General features: G+C 52.5%; 2 protein-coding genes across 8 annotated transcripts in view; one reads left to right on the forward strand and one right to left on the reverse strand.

Annotated features, from left to right (window-relative positions):
• The window catches only part of DOCK6 (dedicator of cytokinesis 6), a 43,677-nt gene extending 25,843 nt beyond the window's left edge, over positions 1 to 17,834 (reverse strand). For 4 of the 7 annotated variants that reach the window (XM_066273762.1, XM_066273745.1, XM_066273735.1 and 1 more), the window contains exons 1-14: positions 17,706 to 17,834; positions 10,977 to 11,064; positions 10,123 to 10,298; positions 9,786 to 9,854; positions 9,408 to 9,537; positions 8,131 to 8,346; positions 7,078 to 7,163; positions 5,292 to 5,358; positions 5,042 to 5,191; positions 4,067 to 4,147; positions 3,806 to 3,959; positions 3,486 to 3,613; positions 3,287 to 3,380; positions 2,733 to 2,895 (exon numbers count right to left, since the gene is read on the reverse strand). In XM_066273762.1, coding sequence (XP_066129859.1) covers positions 2,733 to 2,895; positions 3,287 to 3,380; positions 3,486 to 3,613; positions 3,806 to 3,959; positions 4,067 to 4,147; positions 5,042 to 5,191; positions 5,292 to 5,358; positions 7,078 to 7,163; positions 8,131 to 8,346; positions 9,408 to 9,537; positions 9,786 to 9,854; positions 10,123 to 10,298; positions 10,977 to 11,064; positions 17,706 to 17,749 — 1,646 coding nt within the window. In that variant the 5' untranslated portion in view covers positions 17,750 to 17,834. The remainder of the gene's footprint in view (positions 1 to 2,732; positions 2,896 to 3,286; positions 3,381 to 3,485; positions 3,614 to 3,805; positions 3,960 to 4,066; positions 4,148 to 5,041; positions 5,192 to 5,291; positions 5,359 to 7,077; positions 7,164 to 8,130; positions 8,347 to 9,407; positions 9,538 to 9,785; positions 9,855 to 10,122; positions 10,299 to 10,976; positions 11,065 to 17,705) is intronic. The other 3 variants (XM_066273769.1, XM_066273753.1, XM_066273741.1) reach the window with 1 other exon arrangement.
• Positions 880 to 2,622, forward strand: ANGPTL8 (angiopoietin like 8). The gene is made up of 4 exons (XM_066273785.1): positions 880 to 1,276; positions 1,449 to 1,610; positions 2,149 to 2,258; positions 2,360 to 2,622. Exons 1-4 carry the CDS (start codon positions 986 to 988, stop codon positions 2,385 to 2,387), a joined length of 591 nt encoding a protein of 196 aa, XP_066129882.1. The 5' UTR covers positions 880 to 985; the 3' UTR covers positions 2,388 to 2,622.
• Positions 17,835 to 18,901: the final 1,067 nt, after the last annotated feature.

Here is an 18,901-nt window from a genome sequence, read left to right on the forward strand (position 1 = left end):
AATGCCACCCCCATTTTACAGGCAAGGGAAGTGAGGCACTTGCCCACAGTTATCCAGAGAGAAAAGTGGCAGTTAGCATTGATCCGGGGCATGTGTGGGTCCTGAGGTCGGGCTGTGTGGCCTTGAGAGAGTCTCTGCCACCTGCACCTACACCCCCAGCTCTCAACCAGGCCCAGAAGACGCCCGGCAACACAGGCTGTGCGAAGGGTAGGAGATCAACTACTGTAATGGCTGTGGAACAGCTCTGAGGAAACCGACAGAACTCATAAAAGCCTCACTATTCCCTGGCCGGTTGGCTCAGCGGTAGAGCGTCGGCCTAGCGTGCGGAGGACCCGGGTTCGATTCCCGGCCAGGGCACACAGGAGAAGCGCCCATTTGCTTCTCCACCCCTCCGCCGCGATTTCCTCTCTGTCTCTCTCTTCCCCTCCCGCAGCCAAGGCTCCATTGGAGCAAAGATGGCCCGGGCGCTGGGGATGGCTCTGTGGCCTCTGCCTCAGGCGCTAGAGTGGCTCTGGTCGCAACATGGCGACGCCCAGGGTGGGCAGAGCATCGCCCCTGGTGGGCGTGCCGGGTGGATCCCGGTCGGGCGCATGCGGGAGTCTGTCTGACTGTCTCTCCCTGTTTCCAGCTTCAGAAAAATGAAAAAAAAAAAAAAAAAAAGCCTCACTATTATTACCACTATTGTTGCACATAGCCACAAGTGGCAAAACCAAAGCTCAAAACCTCAGAGTCCCCCAGCAGGACCTCTGCCTGTCCTCTCCCAGTGCCCCCAGCCCACACCTGGCCCTGAGCCCCAGTCAGCATGATTGCAGCGTGGCCCCACCAGACATTTGCCTGATGCAACCATCGTGCCACTGCCAGGCCCTTGCACAACACAGGCAACCGACTGGCTGGTTAACAATTGACCGGGGGTTAAAGGGGTGTTGGAGCATAAAAGGAGGCAGCAGTGGCGCGTGGCTGCATCCCCAGCTCTTTAGCCATACCCATGCTCACACTGTGTCTGCTGTGTGCTCTGCCAGTGGTGGCTGGGCTTGCCTCTGCAGCCCCCGTGGGAAGCCTGGAGCCGGCACAGCACGAGGAGCTGACCCTGCTCTTCCATGGGGCCCTGCAGCTGGGCCAGGCCCTCAATGGTGTATACAAAGTCACAGAGGCACAGCTGATGGAGGCCAGGCATAGCCTAGGCTTCTATGGCCATGCACTGGGCCTCCTGGGGCAGGAGGTCAGCCAGGGCCGAGATGCAGCTCGGGAGCTACAAGCAAGTTTGTTGAAGATGCAGGTGGGCACTGCAGTTGGGGTGTTGTGGGGTGGGTAGGAACTGCAGTGGAGTTATGTCTGGGTTTACCCAGGAGGAGGGGGTTCCTGCAATACAGTATTTTCAGTATTAAAATCAGGCATGTCCCAGGCAAACAAAGACCAGTTGGTCATCCTACTGTCTCACTATTGATCAGACGGAAGAGGATGACCTAAAGCTGCAGGCAGAAGCCACAGCCCAGACACTGCAGGAGGTGGCCGAGGGACAGCAGGTGCTACGGGAAAGCATGCAGCAGCTAGAAGTCCGGCTGAGAGGCACTTGGCTGGGACATGCTCGCCAAGAACTTGAGGCCTTAAAGGTAAGATGCTCCCAGCCCTGGGTGAGTCAAGACCCTGAATCCCAGCCAGAACTTGCTTCTAGAGAAAGTCCCAGAGATCCCACCCCTCACATCCAGGTCAGCCTCCCAGCACCATGGTTTCTCCCATGTGACCCAGGGCAAAAGCCATGTCTCTTTCTGTGTCTCAGTTTCTCCATTTGTAAATAAAGGTACAGCTGAGGTCAGAGTGGAGCCAGAGACTCAGTGCAGATAAAATATTCAGCATGGGGCCAGGAATGTGCTAGGTACTCAATAAATGCATATTTTGAATAATTGGTTACATTTCTTGATTGTCCAGTAAGTACCTAGCACTGTTTTGTGCCCTTTAATAATCCATATCAAGCTCATAATTCCACCAAATGAGTTCCATTTCTTCCCCATTTTACAGATAGGGAAGTTGAGGCCAGAGAATGGCAGTGACTTGCAGGGTCACACAAATAGCAATGGAGAGGGAAGGCTTAGGATCAGGGGATAGGAGGTGAGGTGGCCCCCAGCTGAGCTTTCTGTCCTGACTCAACAGGACCGTGCTGACAAGCAGAGCCACATTGTGTGGGCCCTCACAGGCCATGTGCAGCGACAGAGGCGGGAGCTGCTGGCACAGCAGCACCGGCTGCAACAGATCCAGGAGAGGTGAGCCAGGATGTGATTGGGCATGCTGGGGAATTGGATTGGGGTAATGGGGAAGCTGGATAGGAGCCCCCCGCCTTGACTGAGCCTCATCTCCCTCCCAGACTCCACACAGCAGCGCTTCCAGCCTGAGCCTTCCTGGCGAAACTGAGGACCAGTCATGCACCAAGGGTTGCTTCCACGCCCCGTGTGGCCCCTGAACAGGGAGGAGCTGCCTGTCTAGGGGATTGGCCAGGCTGCCAGGCCCCACTTCCGGCCACAGAGCAGAGACAGAAGCAGGTGGGGACGAAGGCAGAAGACATGGCCCCATTGAGGAGGGTGAAGGAAAGACATGTTTCCTTTCATGCCAAGACTCATTAAAGCAAGCAGCAGCATTTCACCCTGGGTGTCTGTGTGTCTGGGAGAGGGGGGGGCCTCACTTTGCACAGTGCCTGAATGCCCCCATTCATGTGTCCAGCTGGGCCCTAGAGACTGTACCTGTAGCTTGTGTGGGGAGCGTAGACCTCACGGGCAGGGAACTCTAGGATCTCCTTGGTGGGCCGGCCCCTGGGGTCTGGGTAGGGCTTGACATGAAGCAGCTCAGGGGACAAGCAGAAGTGCAGGTTCTCTGGGGCCGGGGAGATGTCAATCTTGAGCTGAGCTGGGGAGGGCAAGCCAGTTTGTACCTGCCTGGGAGCCTTTTGGCCAGGCCCCACCCTCTGTGGGCTTTGGGGTAAGGGCTCTGACTCTCCCACAATGCCCTCTGGTGGTTAAGGCCAGAAGTTGCCCTCAACTCCCATCTCTTGCCCCAATACTGAGCAGCTCTGCTCTCAGGATCCATGGTTTTCCCTGCCATTACATCTGCCAGTTGACCCAATATCTGTCTTAGTTACTCTGTTTCTAATCTGTGGCACCCACTGGAAGGTCCATCCCTGAAGTCAGGTCTATCATGGTCACTGTTGAGTCCCCAGGGCCAGACACTGCAGGTGATCAGTGTGTTTGTTGAGTGACTGTGTGAGTGACATGTCCAGTTTATGGGTTGTGCCACGCACCGGTCACAGGCCGTAGACGCCGTAGCAAAGATGACGGGCGCCGCATATCAGCCAGGAACTTGAAGAGATCCTCATCACTGAGCCGCTCGGCTTCCTGCACCGGACCCGCCCCCATGAGCTGGCTCCCTGGGGCCTGTGTGGCCACAGGGGTTGTCCCTCAGCACCCTTACCCTAGCCCCCTTTCCTATGGCCACGACACCTGCTTAAAGAAGTTGGTGACAGTTAATGTGGCAGGGCGGAAGCTAGAAAAGCTGCAGGCGTCGTCCCCGCTACTCATCCGATCTGAGGGCACCCGACGGCGGCGGTCAGTCCAGGCAGGTCTGCGCTCTAAGAGAGGTAGTGACAGTGATGGATGGAGGGGAACGGAGATGAGGCACGAAAGGACAGAAAAAACTTGGAGACTTAGCTTGGCACAGAGTACTGCCAGCAGAGGGCGCCCCATCTTTCCTCAGTAGCCCCGCCCCTGGGCCATCAGCCCACCCCACCCCCCAGTCCCGGGCATCTGCCCCGCCTCCTCACCACCCTCTGAGTCCGAGTCCCTGTCAGGCTGCCCAGCGCTGCTCACGATGTTGGCTAAGTGCACAGCTGTCCAGGCAAACGGCATGCGGTAGCGGCCCAGGCGGGTGCAGAATTGCTCAGCTGCTAGGCGAAGCTTCTCCAGCTTCTCTTTGTTCTGTGGGGAGACCCTCCGACACCCACAGCTCAGTGCCCCCCTTGAATGCAGGATCTGCCCTGCTGGGTAGCCCAATTCATCACCAGGTCCAGCCTCCACCCACTTACCTTGGCTGAGTCTACCTCCTTCATCACCATGTAGGGCTCACAGCACTCACTGATGTCCCCCTGCTGTAACACTTTCTCCAGCTGAGGGACAGGCAGGCCCAGTTAGACACTGCCAGACCCTAACCTCCCCACCCTACCCCCAACCTCCTGAACTCTCATGAGCACCCAGGAACCCTATTCACTTGACCTCTTGCTCCAACACCTCCAGTGGCTCCCACTGTCCTCAGGATTGAGTGCTAGCAGTTGACTTGCCTGGCCAGCTGCCCCCTCCCCACCATTTGAACCCATCCCAATGCCAAGGCCCCATATATTCCCTATATCTACAACTCTGTTAGTATAAACAGAGGCCTCTCCAAGAACTGGACTGGACTTTAATCCTGAGGATTACGGGCTGTGGGAGCCTGAGCAGATCCCTTACCTGTTCTGAGCCTAGGTTTCCCCATATGGAAAATGGAGCCATGGCAACTCCCACCTCCCAAGGCTGCTGTGAGGACATAAGGTGGGACCCCACTGAAGCCTGACTGACTGTGAGCAGTGCCTACCTACAGGCGCTCAGTTAATGTCATTAGCGTAACCCAAGTGAATGTTTTAGGTAAGGAAATTTGAGCTCACTCCTGGAAACAGAAAATCCCAAATAAATGTGCCAACTAGGTCTTTCCTCCCCTAATACACTGAAAAATTCTCAACTTAAAAAAAATATTCTAAACATGTCTCCTTATGCCAGCATGCCATTTCTCTATAGGCTTCCCACTCATGGGTCTTGTCTCAGCTGTCACCTCTCCACAGAAGCCCTTGGTGATTTCTCTCCACCTCAGTTGGGTCAGGAGCCTCCTCTGGGCTTGCCCAACTACCTGTTCTTCCCACACAAGAGGCCTGATAATCCTTCTTGGGATATGTCTGTATTCTTCCATTAGAGCAGAGACTGTGCCTGTGGCATTTCCCAATACCACCCCCTTGCCCAGCCTCCGTGGGCACCTTGATGACTAGGAAGATGTCAGGTGACGGATAGGTTACGGAGAAGATGGCGGAGCGGGCCAGGGTAGAGATGGCTGGGTGAGTGCCATGGGCCCGCAGCAATCCCTTCATGGAGTCTGAGTTCAGGTCAAAGTAGAAGTTCTCCGAGATCTGGGGGCACAAAAGGCTGCTGGGCCACCACCTCCAAGAAGCCCACAGCCTCACAACAAAGAGGGGAGTGAGGGAGGAAGGGGAAGAAAGGGGCTTCTACCTTCTTTTTCTCCCGTACATCGTACAGGGCCAAGATGCCAAAAATGGGCTCGATCTCGATCTCAAATCTGTAGGTGATTGAAGCAATCTGACAGAGGCTGTCCCTGACACTCCCCCCATCCACCCTCCCTACTCCCTCTTGAGGCCCAACCCAGCCTTGGCACAGCATGGGGGGGGCATCAAATTCCCATTGGGTCACACAGAACAGCTATTTATTATTTAAGGCCTTGTAGAAAAGCCCTGTCCCATTTTGCAAAAGAAGAAACTGAGGCACTGATTTTCCCCTCCCCTGTCAGTAACTCACAGAGCCCCTTCACCCAAAACCATGGCCCTTGTTCAGCTGGCACAGAAGCAGCTTTTGGTACAAGAAGCTCTCTCCCCTGCTTGAAATTCTTGACTCCTGGGCTTCCCGCCTCCCCTCTCTGGGGTGTTCTCTGCCATCTATGCCACCCTGGGTTGAGTCTCACGTTCCCTCACCTGAATGGTCACTGTAACCATTTACTTGTCTTACTCTGTCTTGCTGGCCCCCACTTACCATGTCCCTTCTAAGGAAGCATCTTAAAACTTATACTTTGAATCTGACCAGCAGTGGCACAGTGAATAGAGCATCAACTTGGGACAGTGAGGACCCAGGTTCGAAACGCTGAATTTGCTGGCTTGAGCACAGGCCATCGGGCTTGTGTGCAAGCTCACCAGCTTGACCATGGGGTCACCAACTTGAGTGTGGGATCATCAACATGATCCCATGGCTGCTGGCTTCAGCCCAAACATTGCTGGCTTGAAGCCCAAGGTCACTAGCTTGAGTCTAAGATTGCTAGCTTAAGCAAGGGGTCACTGGCTCAGCTGGGGCCCTCCAGTCAAGGCATGTAAGAGAAACAATCAATGAACAACTAAAGTGCCGCAACTGTGAGTTGATGCTTATCTCTTTCCCTTCCTGTCTCTCTCTTTCTCTCACAAATCCAAAAACAAAAACAAACAAAACAAAAAAACCCTTAAAATTTGAGGCTTCCCTGAGAACAAATTCCTGCACAGCTTAGTTGCAACCCACCTCCTGGCCTCATTTTTCCCCTTTCCAGATGTCACCCCACCCTTATGGATGTGTGGCCGCCACCTAGAGAGCTCTGTCTGGTCATCCCATGGTTACATGCCCTGTACATAGTAGGTACTCAATGAACATTGAATGACTGGATGAGCCCACAGAGCCAGTTCCCAACCCTTGTGCTTAGGGCAGGTGGCCCACCCGGGCCTCAGGCCAGACTAGGCCTCTTTCCTGTTCCCGTCCAAGCAGGAACTCAGGGTGGGGAGGGGCAGGGACAGGCTCAGGTCCAAGGCCACATCCTGTTCAGTTCTGTTCCCACGCACTTCTGGCTGCTCCCTGGGGGTCTGATGTGGGGGGGGGGGGCTTCAAGCTCCAGGGTCACCAGCACCCCTTCCACCCAGGTCCCAGCAGCAGAGTGGGTACATGCTGGACTCTGGCTTCACAAATTGTGTGATTTTGGGCACAATGGCTTCATAACTCTATGGCTTGGATTCCCTACTTGTACCAACTTCACAAGGTTGTAGAGTTAACATACATGAAAGGATGAGAACAGAGCCTGGCACACAGTTAGCACTTAAGGCTTGGTGGCTTTGACTAATAAATAAGGAAGTCTTATTTCCCACCTAAAATGGGTCCCAGGGCTGCACATGGTAATGGCAGAGTTCTTGCAATGAGCACCAGGGTGCCACATCACAACCTATCTGGTCCCCTTACATGTCTGAAGGGAGAGGCAGATAAGCACACTCACTTAAGTGACAGACACTTGACCAGGATCCTCTGTCCAAAGTGTTCGTGGGGCGGCTCCGGGTGGCTACAGCGTTCCACAGCCTCATCCTGCCAAGAACCAGGGGGCAGCTGGGACACATCCTCCAGGAAAGACTTGGAATGTACAGCCTGAGACCAGCTCTACCCCTAGCCTGACTAAACCTGAAGTCCCTTGCCTCTGAGCCTTTACAAATGCTTCTCCCCTCCTCCTTACTTTCCATTTCTTCCAGGAAGCCTTCTCTGACCCCTAAGGCCTGGATAGGCACCTCTTCCAGGTGCTTACAATGCCCTGTTACTCTGGGCCATGTGGCTGGGACATTGAGGGTCATGTGAGGGACAATTATCAGTACCTCATTTCCTGGGTGGAGCATGTCTCTTCCACTAGACTGTGAACTTGGGGGCGGGCAGGGATTGGGTCTATCTTGTTCATGGCTGTATCCCCAGTGCCTGCCATACAATAGGCACCCAAATATGGTGGTTGAATAAATACAGAGGTTTACAGTAGATACCTACTAAAAGTTGAATAAACAGATGTATACAGAAAGCATTTGATTGATGCTGATTGGACATATATAGACATAGACGTTAGGTACCCAATAAGCATTGACTGAGTGAATATAGGAGTATATAATAAGTACTCAATAAATGGTTGAATGAAAACATAAGTATATATACTAGGTATACAAAAGAGTGGGTTGGATAAATATAGGGGTATATAGGAGGTGTCTAATAAAAGCCATTGAATAAAAATAAAGTGTATACACTAGGTGCCCAACAAGCATTGGTTAGATAAATATATAATCAAAAATTAGTCACTCAATAAATTGTTTGATTAAAGAGAACTATACAGAAGATACATAATAAATATTGGTTGAATATATATAGGGTTACCTATTAGGCATCTAATATAAGCTACTGAATAAAAATACAGGGTACACAGTAGGCACCCAGTACATGTTGGTGGGATAATATATAGGGTACATGTCAGTTGGATGGGTATTGGCCTCAGGGCCTATGCGGGCCTGCAGGCACCCACCTCGTCAGGCGCCGGGTAGAGGGTGAGCAGGGTGCGGGGTCGGTGCTGCCTGCGCAGGGCCTCATTGCGCTGGTCCACATCCTCGGGGGCCACCCGCTCCAGCAGTGAGGGCAGCAGTGAGTCGGCCACCAAGTTCCTCAGGTCGAAGATGCCAGAGGCACCGCTGTTTCGGGGAGTGTCCTCTGGGGAGCCCAAGGAGTGCCGGAGGTCATCCTGCTAGTGAAGAACGGGCAAGCACTGAGTTACCACAACAAGGGTCACCTAGGAGCTTTGCTGCCCCGCTTTCTAGAAACTTCTGTCTGGGGAGCCTCCCTCCATTACCATTGTTGGGAAGACTACTCCTACCCATACGCTCTGAGATTCACAAGTCCTGCGTCTGACCAATCAGAGTACAATATCTAGTAGTCTCAGAGACTGGCTCTAAAGGAAGGACATCCCTGGGCTGGACCAATGAGAACCTTCCCTGGGACTTTGCTCACTATTGCCAGGGGAGGGAGCGTTCTCCTCACTAGGGTTGTCCCTGGCCCAGAATCTTGTTTGACTTCCCAAACAGAGCTATGGTTAGAGCCAGACTGCCCTAGTTCAAATCCCAGTTCAGCTTTGTGACCCCAGGTCGAGACCCCAACTCTAAGGGCCTCTATAAATAATAATAAAAAAAACAATAACAATAATTCTTGGTATAATTATTATTGGTATAAAGTAGCTGCTCAATAAATGTTTGTTGATAAACTATAGGCTAGAGAGCGAGTGGGACAGTGAAGGCCCTCTAATCATCTTGCTGTGCCTCAGCACAGCAATTTGGGACAGACCCAGTGGGGGCAGGGATCCCCCAGTCCCTCAATTCCCTCAGCAGCGCTTCGAAGGAGGGAAGGAGAGAGCAATGCAGTTGTCTGGGGGAACAGTGTGCCAGGAAGAGGAAACAGCAAGTGCAAAAGGGCTCTATGCTCTGACCATGGACCCTTGTTCCTTGAGCCAGGGCTATGTGATCCCCAGGGAGGCCCCAGAACTGGTCCCTGTTTTTTTTTTTACCTGTAAAATTGATGTAATGATTCCTCTTACTTACAGGATAAAAGATGAGGCAAGTATTAAGCATTTAGTATACACTAAGCACTTAATAAATGTTAATAATTATTATCCTTAACTTTTCACTTATGGGGCCAATACATTTCCTTTTGAATTCAAGGCTATTTGGGTCATTCCCCATCACATGTGACTGAGAGCTGGAAACAGAGCCCACACACATACCCCTGCAGTGACCCCACCCACAGTTTCCTCACCGAGTCCTCCAGGCCGGATTTCTCATCTCCAGAAGCATCCTGTTCAAAGACCTGGTGGCTGAGGCCCTTCTGCCGCTCTCGCTGGGTCTCTATGGTGATGGGACTGTATGCCGCACTCAGATGCTGGTACCTAGGAGGAGGCAGGGTTGAGTGGGTAGCAGGGATCAGGGCTCCCCAATGCATCCCAACACACCTGAGAGACCCCAGGTGATGCCTGCAAGGCCATCCACCTCCCCTGTACTCCATCACTGAAGTCCAGCTGTCCTTGCAGGGACAGTGGGTAGATAAGCAGGAGGACCAGTCACAGACGATAGGCTCTTCTGGGCTCAGACCTGGCCTCTTGACCCTCTACCCTGAGCTGCACCCAGCCAGACCCACCTTCTGTGGGCGATGATCCAATCCTCTGTGTACATCTCCACTGCAGCCCTCACCTGGGCATCTAGTTTTCTGTGCAAAATAAAATCAGGGTAAACAAAGGCAGGGCCCAGTGTTAGTCCTTCCAGTGACCTGTGAGGTGGGGCAGGCCCTTCTGCCGGTTTCAGAGATACGGAGATGCAGGCTCAGAAAGGGAGGATGACTTGTCCTAGGTTACACACAGGAGGGAGATTCGAATTCAGGGCTGTTGGGAGTTTGATGGGAAAGGGGGTGTTGATGAGGGGTGGTGCATGGAGGCAGAGTGGAGTTATGAATGGGGAGGGCTTGTGGTTGCACCCACTCATCCTTGGGGATCCCAAGCTCTGTTGTCCGGCATTCTCGGGCTTGCAGCAGCAGCTCCAGATCATCAGCTGGAAACTCAACCAGGTCTCGGAGGGGCCCGGGCTCAGCATCTGGTGGCCGACTCAGCAGTACATCCTCAAAGTCCAGAGGCTCAATGACTTCAGTCAGTGGGACCTGGGTCAGAGCAAAGTAGCTGTGACCTTTGTTCTGGGCACTAGGCATGGGGGAAGAGGGCAAGCAGGGGCATGGGCTGGCCTCAGCCTTGAATAAGAGGGCAGAACGAGCCATGGAGGGTGCTTGAGCTGTAGAGGTTTCATGGACAGTGGCCTCAGACTCCTCTCTCACCTCAGCCTGGCCTGCCTAACCCCTCTTTCCAGGCAGGAAATCACACCCTGTGCCTGGAAGGGCAGGGAACTAACGGTGGAAGGAAAGGCCTATTGACTGCAGCAAAGAAACAGACAATTCCTAAGGCCCTGTGGCAAGACAGCTCCTCCCCCTTCCCTCTGCCGCTGGATGTGACCCCTATCCTCCAGGCCACCTTCCCCCCCATCTTCATCTTGGTGGTCCAGGCAGCAGGAGGGGGGCTACACCAGGCTGGAGCCTCTTCCCCCGCCCCCAGGAAGCAGCTGCAGAGAGGGGGACCACCTTCCCCACTCACAGGGAAGCAGGAATGGGGAAAGCACTGGGGCCAGGCCAGGAACCCCTCCCTGCCACAGCTGAGCCAAAGTCGCCTCAGCTTCCGCACAGGACAGGGCACTATGGGGTGGGATGGGTGAGACAGAGGCCAGGCAGGAAGAATTCCACCTCTGTCAGAGGGCCCGGTCTTAGTGGAGGCATGTCCCAAATACCTACCCCAACGGAGCTGCTGCAGCGCCTGCTAGAGTGGGGAGAGCCACTGTATTCCCGGGACACCTGCTTCCGCACCTCGGCTGCCACTGTCCTGTGTGGACAGGAAAGGGACCGTGAGGGCAGGAAAACTTGGGCAGCAGGGCCCTGACAATCTGGGCTTTGGGGCCAACAAATTCATTCTACGAGAGGAAAATCCAGGCTATAGCAAGAAAAAAACAGACCGCAAGGCCAAGAGAACGCAGGCTTCCACATCCACAGCTCTCACGCTGTAGGCCATTCCGACCGCCCCCCCCTCCAAGCACAAATGGGGGTAACTGCCTCTGGGAAGGGCCTGAGGGGTCACAGAGCCCTCTTCTTCCAACCCTCACCCTACCATGTCAGCCCGCCGGTCTCTGCTTTCTCATCTAAGGGACCTCTGCTCACCCTGGGGTCTTTCAAACACATCTCACTGTGCAGCCTACCCCATATGTGTGCTTGCTAGGGGGCCTTAGACAGGTCACTCCTGACTCTGAGCCTCAATTTACACATTTATAGTTGCCCTGACCTCGCAGAGCTGTTGTGGGTAGCTGAGCAGGGGCCTGGCATTCGGAAGGCACGCCACACGCGCACATTCTCAGAGAGCCTGAGATGAGCCTGTAAGAGACCAGCATAACCCTCACAGGGCAACCTGCAACCAAGGTTAGGGCTGCGGTCTTCCTAAGTCACCTAAATATGCACTACCCTTCAAAGTCAGGGAGGGACAAGACCCCCAGGGGATGAGACCAGCAGGGGAATTTGGGACAGACCCAGTGGGGGCAGGGATCCCCCAGTCCCTCAATTCCTTCAGCAGTGCTTGGAAAGAGGAAGTTAGAGAGCAATGCAGTTGTCTGGGGGAACAGTGTGCCAGGAAGAGGGAACAGCAAATGCAAAAGGCCCCAAAGCTGGGCTCTATGCTCTGACCATGGACCCTTGTTCCTTGAGCCAGGACTATGTGATCCCCAGGGAGGCCCCAGAACTGGTCCCTACATATAATAGGTGCTCAATAAATGGGTTTTGATGGAATGAGTGAATCCCTCCCAAACACCCACCTAGCCCAACTGTCTTAAATCTACTGTAAGTTTGGGGAAACCCCAAACCTTTTAGCTGTGTGGCTTTGGGCAATAAGGACACCCTCTCTTAGCCTCAGTCCCTTTTAAAATTGAGAAGGCAATTGCCTGAGTATTCAGGCCTCCCTTTGGCTTCCCACTTTTGTGTGCTTGGAAGTTTTCGTAATGAAAAGTTGGGCTCCCCAAAAGCACTTCGCTAAGGATTGCAAACTTGATGGCCCACAGGATACCAATGTCTAGATCAGGGGTCCCCAAACTATGGCCCGCGGGCCACATGCGGCCCCCTGAGGCCATTTATCTGGCCCCCGCCGCACTTCCAGAAGAGGCACCTCTTTCATTGGTGGTCAGTGAGAGGAGCATAGTTCCCGTTGAAATACTGGTCAGATTATTGATTTAAATTTACTTATTCTTTATTTTCAATATTGTATTTGTTCCCATTTTGTTTTTTTACTTTAAAATAAGACATGTGCAGTGTGCATAGGGATTTGTTCATAGTTTTTTTTTTATAGTCTGGCCCTCCAACGGTCTGAGGGACAGTGAACTGGCCCCCTGTGTAAAAAGTTTGGGGACCCCTGGTCTAGATAGATGTGTGCAGTGGGCCCAGGTAAGACAGGGTGGGGGTGGGGGATACTGGGCCAACTGAGAACCTTAGCCCCATCCAGAAGCCTCAGATTTCAAATAGTGTGGGTCAAACAAAATTTGACCATGACCCTGATCCAATGTAGGGGTCTCCAGTTTGGGATGCCAGCTTCACTACTTTTCTGGCCCTATATTCTATTTAATTTCTGTCATCTGCTCCTGAGTCTTGCTTCTGTTGGCTGGGGGGGGTGGAGTGAAGCTTCTAGGAAATTCAAAGGGTATTCAAAATTAGGGATTTGTCCTGAAATTGCGGCTGCTTCCTCTGGAAGCTTGAGCACACAAAGACTTTGGATAATTTACGAAAGATGCAGGGACAGGGGGCCTGCCTGTGTCCTCGTCCCAGCTGTTCTGCAGCTGCTTCCCCAGAGCAGGGAGAGGAGAGGGGGAGAGCTGGAGTTGAAGCTTCATTTTGTCATAGGCTTATAGAGTTCCCTGCAGTGGGAAAAGGATGTGTCCTCAACACTACGGCCATGGGAGACAGTCACTGAGTCATGAAGCCGGGGCTCTGTGCTCGAGCTGACCGTGCATGGGTGAGTGACGTCCCCTCTGTGGACCTCTGGGCTCAAGAGACAGTGTCTACTCCTTATTGAGCTGTTTTGAGTGTAGGTCGTGGCACATGGTAAGTACTCAAGTAAGGCTCGCTGTCACTATGTGGCCTCAAAGAGGATCTTGGGAAACTGGAATGTTGGTCCTGTTTTTGACAACCAAAGGTAAGGGAGGTTCAGGGAGAAGTCGTGACCCACCTAGGGCTCCTGGTCAGCTGGAGGTCAGAGTCTATGCCCCACAGAGCTAGGCACTCCCTGTGGCCCATGATGGGGAGTCGGGCCAAGAACAGAGGCTCCAGAACCTACCTCGTCCCTGTCCTGTTCAGCTTTGGGGCTTCAACATCTTCTAAACACTAAAGAATCCTCAGGTCCATCCTATGCAACACCTGTCTCTTTTGTGTGCCATGTGGGGGGTTCCTATAGGCGTCCTGCATGCAGCATGACCTTCACCTGCCCTTCTATGGTCTCCCTGTCTCACTAAGGGCAGCCTCATGCTCTCAGATTTTGGACCCCACCCCAGGTGGTCACCCCCAACTCCTTTCATTTACCTCCAAATCAGATGCCCTGATATAGTGCATGTTCCAAAAAGGCAGGCAAACTGTTGAGCTGAATTTAGTGATTTCCTTTTTTTGTGTGTGTGACAGAGACAAAGAAAGACAAGAGAGAGGGACAGGTAGGGACAGACAGACAGGAAGGGAGAGAGAGAGAGATGAGAAGCATCAACTCTTTGTTGTGGCACCTTAGTTGTTCATTGATTGCTTTCTCATATGTGCCTTGACTGGGGGGCTACAGCAGACTGAGTGACCCCTTGCTTAAACCAGATGAGCCTGCACTCAAGCTGGTAACCTTGGGGTTTCAAACCTGGGCCCTCCGCGTCCCAGTCTGATGCTCTATCCACTGCACCACCGCTTGGTCAGGCTGAATTTAGTGATTTTCTAAGAAAGCAATCTCACAATGACAATGAGGGAAACTCTAAAGATCGGGTGGTGGGTTATAGCTATCAATCAGATAAATCCTCTGAAGGTGAAAACTGACAACCCTATGTGACATGAAAGAGATGCTCAGAAGAGAAAGATGGAGTATCACTGGGGATTCACGTGAGACTGTGGACCTTACCCTAGGGCTTGCCAGATTAATGGAGGTCTACCCTCATAGGGAGGGAGGATGATAAAACCAGAACAAGAATGACAGAAGCTCTGAATGCTATGTGCTCCCACTTGTGTAAAAAGTGAGAGAAGAAAGTGAATCCAAATAAAACCACATAGAGATTGCTTTTCACATTCTACCCCACACCCCCGGGCTAGTAGAAAAATGTAAAGACAAATATGAATGCCAATGATGATGTAGAATGGTAACTCACACACTGGTTGTAAAACGCCCTTGGAAAACCACCTGTAATTATCAAGGAAAGCTAAAGACATGCCCATCCAGCAATTCTATTTGGATGCATAGATAATCAGGAGGAAACACGTGGCCGAGAATATTCTCAGTAGCCCCGATGGTGACAGCCCCAGAATGAAACAACTCACATGCTTCTTGACCAAAGAGAGAGAAGGTACAGGCAGGGGAATACTATATAGCAATGTAAAGGATGAACCTGACTACAGGCAACAGGACAGATAAGCCCTGACATTATGCTGGGTGAAAGTTGGGTTTGAGGACTAGACATCCGTCATAATCCCATTTATAGGATCTCTAAACAGGCAAAACTAACCCCCAGCAGCCTGGAAGCTATCTAGGGTGGAAAACCATAATGCAAGTAAGGAAAGGATGGCAGCTGCCATCAGCATGGCAGTTCTGAATGGCACAAATCTGTGTAGCTCAGGAGGGGCTGCTGGAGTGGGGAGGCCCAGGAAGGAGACAGCTTCCATCTTGACCCAAGTGACCTTTTCCTTGGCATTTGTTTTATAATTACTCTAAACTTTGCACTTTGCATGTCTTACATAACAATTTTTAAAAAGGCAATAATATATGTGTGTGCTCGTGTTTGCAGATATATTTTGGGACAGGACAGGAAGGAGCCATTTCCTTGAAATCCTAGAGGTTCCTTTGGAATTCTGTCAATGTCTGTTCACAGCCCTCCACCAGTCCAATGAATCATTCTGAGAAATACAAGCTGCCCCACACCAGACCACTGAGGGGCAGAATGAAGACGCTGCTGTTAAATGCTCAGGAAGAATGAGTAAACATGCTTAGGGATGTGTGGTGGCAGGAAGAGGCAGAGTTTCCAAGATTGTTCTGGGATCTGGGGCCACACACTCCTGGGCTCACTTTCCCACAAGAGACCCTCAACAATGACCTAACCACTTTGAGTCTCAGTTTCAACAGGTATACCTATATCAAGGGGCTCTGGTGACAATTAAACAATAGACATCCCAGATGGAGACCAGCATGTGATAAACATATTATAAGCACTGGTCATATCACCATTCCATATTGTATTGTCAGAGCACTTACAAGTATCAACCAATGAATGGATAAACAAGTAGAACAACAAACTGATGTTTCTCTCTCTCCTTTCTCTCTAAAAGTAAATAAATAAATAAAAATAGTGCAAGTGAAAAACTGAACAAATTATATTCCATACAATAACACTTGTTCATGTTATTTACATTTGTAAGAGTTTATACTTTTCTCTTTTTTTCTGTTTTCTTTTTTTCTTAAAAGACTCTGTACTTTAAGTTGTCCTCCAAAATCTTATTGTTTTTCCTAGAATCTGTTCATTAGGAAACTGGGGGACAATCTTATGTTAATATGGTATTTGTGGAATGAAGGAAGGGAAGGAGGGGAGGAAGGAGTGAATGAATGAATGAATGAATGAATATAGGTCCAGATCTGAGTATGTAGACACCTGGGTGTCCACCAAACAGCTCTGGAGACCTAATAAGAGAGTGGCTTGAGCCATTTGCTTGTGGTTCACTGGGGCCCCATGATATTTCTCGGCTCTTCTTACTCTGGGCTCTGTAGCATCTGTTCAATGATGGGACCCATGACCCCCTCTTATTCCCATAGTGGAAGCCAGGACCCAAGGACATAGGTACCAAGAGTCAAAGAAACAAGCTCAGAGACACAAAAATTTCAAAGACAGAGAAACGGTTCAGAGACTGAGATGACAGACAAAAAATTGCCCCAGACACCAGGTCACGTCTGTTTAGAACACTTTCTGGCTCCCATCTCACTCAGGATAAAAGTTCAAGTCCTCCCCACAACCCAAAAAGCCCTGTATGATGTTCCCACTGTCCCCTTCCTTACTCCCTCCAGCCTGGCTGGTCTCAGATGATCTGAGCACACTACGCCTTTGTGAACACACAGGGCCTTTGCACTGGCCCTTTCCTGTGTTTGGGCCATTTTCCCACATATGACCATGGACCCCTTCTTCACCTCTTTCAGATATTTATTCAAACGTCACCCTCTCATCCAGACATTCCTGACCCACCTCTCATATCTAAAATAGCCCCCACCCTCCCTATCTGCCTTCTCTGCCCTGTGTGACCCCATAGCACTTGTCACTAATGAATAATCTACTTTATTGTGCTTCTCGTCTGTCTCCCCTATTGTATCTGCCTCCGAGGGTGGAATCTTTTCTTGTCTCTCTATCAGGCCAGTGCTAGACCCACAGGCTGGCTTTTCACTTGGGGATGGCCAGGTCCAGTCTTCTAGGGAGAGAATCACCAAACCCCTCTGTGGAGGCAAAAGCTCCAGCAAGGAAGAGGCTCTTCATCCCGAGTCTGACATCCCTCTCCCAGGCATCTCTCACAATCTTCAGTGGGAAATGGATCCCCCAGCGCCTGGTGCCTGTCCCCTCCCCCATCTGCCCACCAGCTGGTCTGTCCCCAGCCCCCACTCTCCCCGTTCAATCACTCATCCATCTCTAGCCCGTCCAGCCGGTGCTAGGAGAGCCTGAATCAGGGCAGGGGTACATCCACAGCTGTCCCCTGCCCCCCAGACAGCTGGACACGGGACCCTGCTGTCCCGTGGAGCGGGCAGTTATAGTACGGGAAACTTCTCCATAGCCTTCTCTAAAAGCTGTCAGGAGCACTAACCCTGTTCCCCAAACCTGGAGCCCCAAACCAGGTACAGAGGATGGAACGCAAAGGTTGCCCCCCCACTCCCGCGCCCTCGGGCTCGGGGACCGGAGAGGGGCCAGGAGGTTGAGAGGGGTGCAGAAGACGCGGGGCTCCGTCTTTCCCTGCACCACCGCCTCCAGGAAGGCCCCTGGGACACGCCCCCACGGTCCCACAGCTCGGAGGGTGGAACTTAGCCGCCATCGTACTCGCTGCGGGGATGCGACCCGCAGCTCAGACTCCGCCACCCTCCCGCCTCCCCCGGCCCTGGCGGACCTGGCGAAGACCGAAGGGGCTTAAATGGGGGGGCGCCCAGGCAGGGTTGGGCCAGACCACCCCAGGGCGGGGCGGGGCCCCGGCACGTGGGGCCGCCAGGAAGGGACCCCGCGGCTGTGCTACCTGTTGATCTTGTGCGCGAAGGCGCGGCGCTCGGCGGCCGCCATGGCGCCCCGCTTCCCAACAGCCACCACCGCGCGGACCCTCCGGGTCCTGGCCGCCACCACCACCTCCTGGATCTGGGCAGCCGGGCTGGGCTGGGCGGGGCCGGGGCCGGAGGAGGGGCCCTTCCGGATGTCCCGGGCCGCTCTGTGCTGCCCCTGCCGGCGGGAGGGGCACCGGTCCCCGTGTCGCTCCGCTCCCTCGGGGTTGGGGTGGGGAAACTGAGACTCCGAAGAGAGAGGAGAGGAGAGGGGACGGGACGGGAGGGGAGGGGAGACGCTTTTAAAACTGAGCCAGGGGGTGGACGGTGGTCCTCGGATTCCAGGGAACGCTTTTTCTGCCATCTGGCTAATAATTGCCTTAATCACCACAATAAGTATAATCTTGAGTTTATTAAGCATAGCCTTACATTGACATTTACGACAGGAACTAACATTTCTCCCATTTCACAGGTGAGTAAACTGAGGCACATAGGTGTTCGGGCACTTCCCCAGGCCTGAGTAATCACAAGGGTCGCTGAGCCCTCCACAGGATGTGCCCAGTCTGGGGTAAATGAACCTAGCGGCTCCAGCTACGCTCCAATGTGTCCAAAGATGTGAGTCAGGACCTGGTGGTGGGACCTGAATGAGCCAGTAGAGAAGGCTGGACTGGCCAGGCAGCCTTCCCCCCGGGAGGAGGACAGGTGAATGTCTTGGTTAATCTGTGGTCTCCACTCTCCCCCAGTAGCCCCTCTCTGAGCCCCACTACAGGAGTCCTAGACAGTTTCGGGTCTCCACTCTTCCTCTGGATGTGCCAATTCCTTGCTCACCTCAAAGCCTTTGCATAGGTTGATTCTTCCTCCTGATGGCCTTTCCAGACCCAGTCTAAGGGAGAATTTGAGGCTGAAAAATACCAGGACACAACTCTACCTCAAGGCCTTTACATGTGTTATTTTATTTCCAATGTATGGGTGCTGTCATTATCCCCCATTTATAGATGAGGAAACTGAGGCCCCGAGAAGCAGAGTGACTTGCCCCAGTTGCCCAGTGGATCAGTGTCATGGTTCAGCCACAATAAGTCTATTATGGCGTCCTCGAATGGGAAAAGGTATGGAATTAAATAAATGATAGAGAATTAAAGATATATACATAAAGATGGGTTCGGGAGGACCGCATAGC

Source organism: Saccopteryx bilineata, chromosome 1 (assembly GCF_036850765.1).
Source record: "Saccopteryx bilineata isolate mSacBil1 chromosome 1, mSacBil1_pri_phased_curated, whole genome shotgun sequence".
Lineage (NCBI taxonomy): Eukaryota > Metazoa > Chordata > Mammalia > Chiroptera > Emballonuridae > Saccopteryx > Saccopteryx bilineata.

Coding starts and splice junctions, on each gene's coding strand:
- ANGPTL8 (XM_066273785.1), top strand. CDS start 986: ATGCTCACACTGTGTCTGCTGTGTGCTCTGCCAGTGGTGGCTGGGCTT. Junction 1,277..1,448: donor CAAGTTTGTTGAAGATGCAG/GTGGGCACTGCA, acceptor ACTATTGATCAG/ACGGAAGAGGATGACCTAAA. Junction 2,259..2,359: donor CTGCAACAGATCCAGGAGAG/GTGAGCCAGGAT, acceptor TCTCCCTCCCAG/ACTCCACACAGCAGCGCTTC.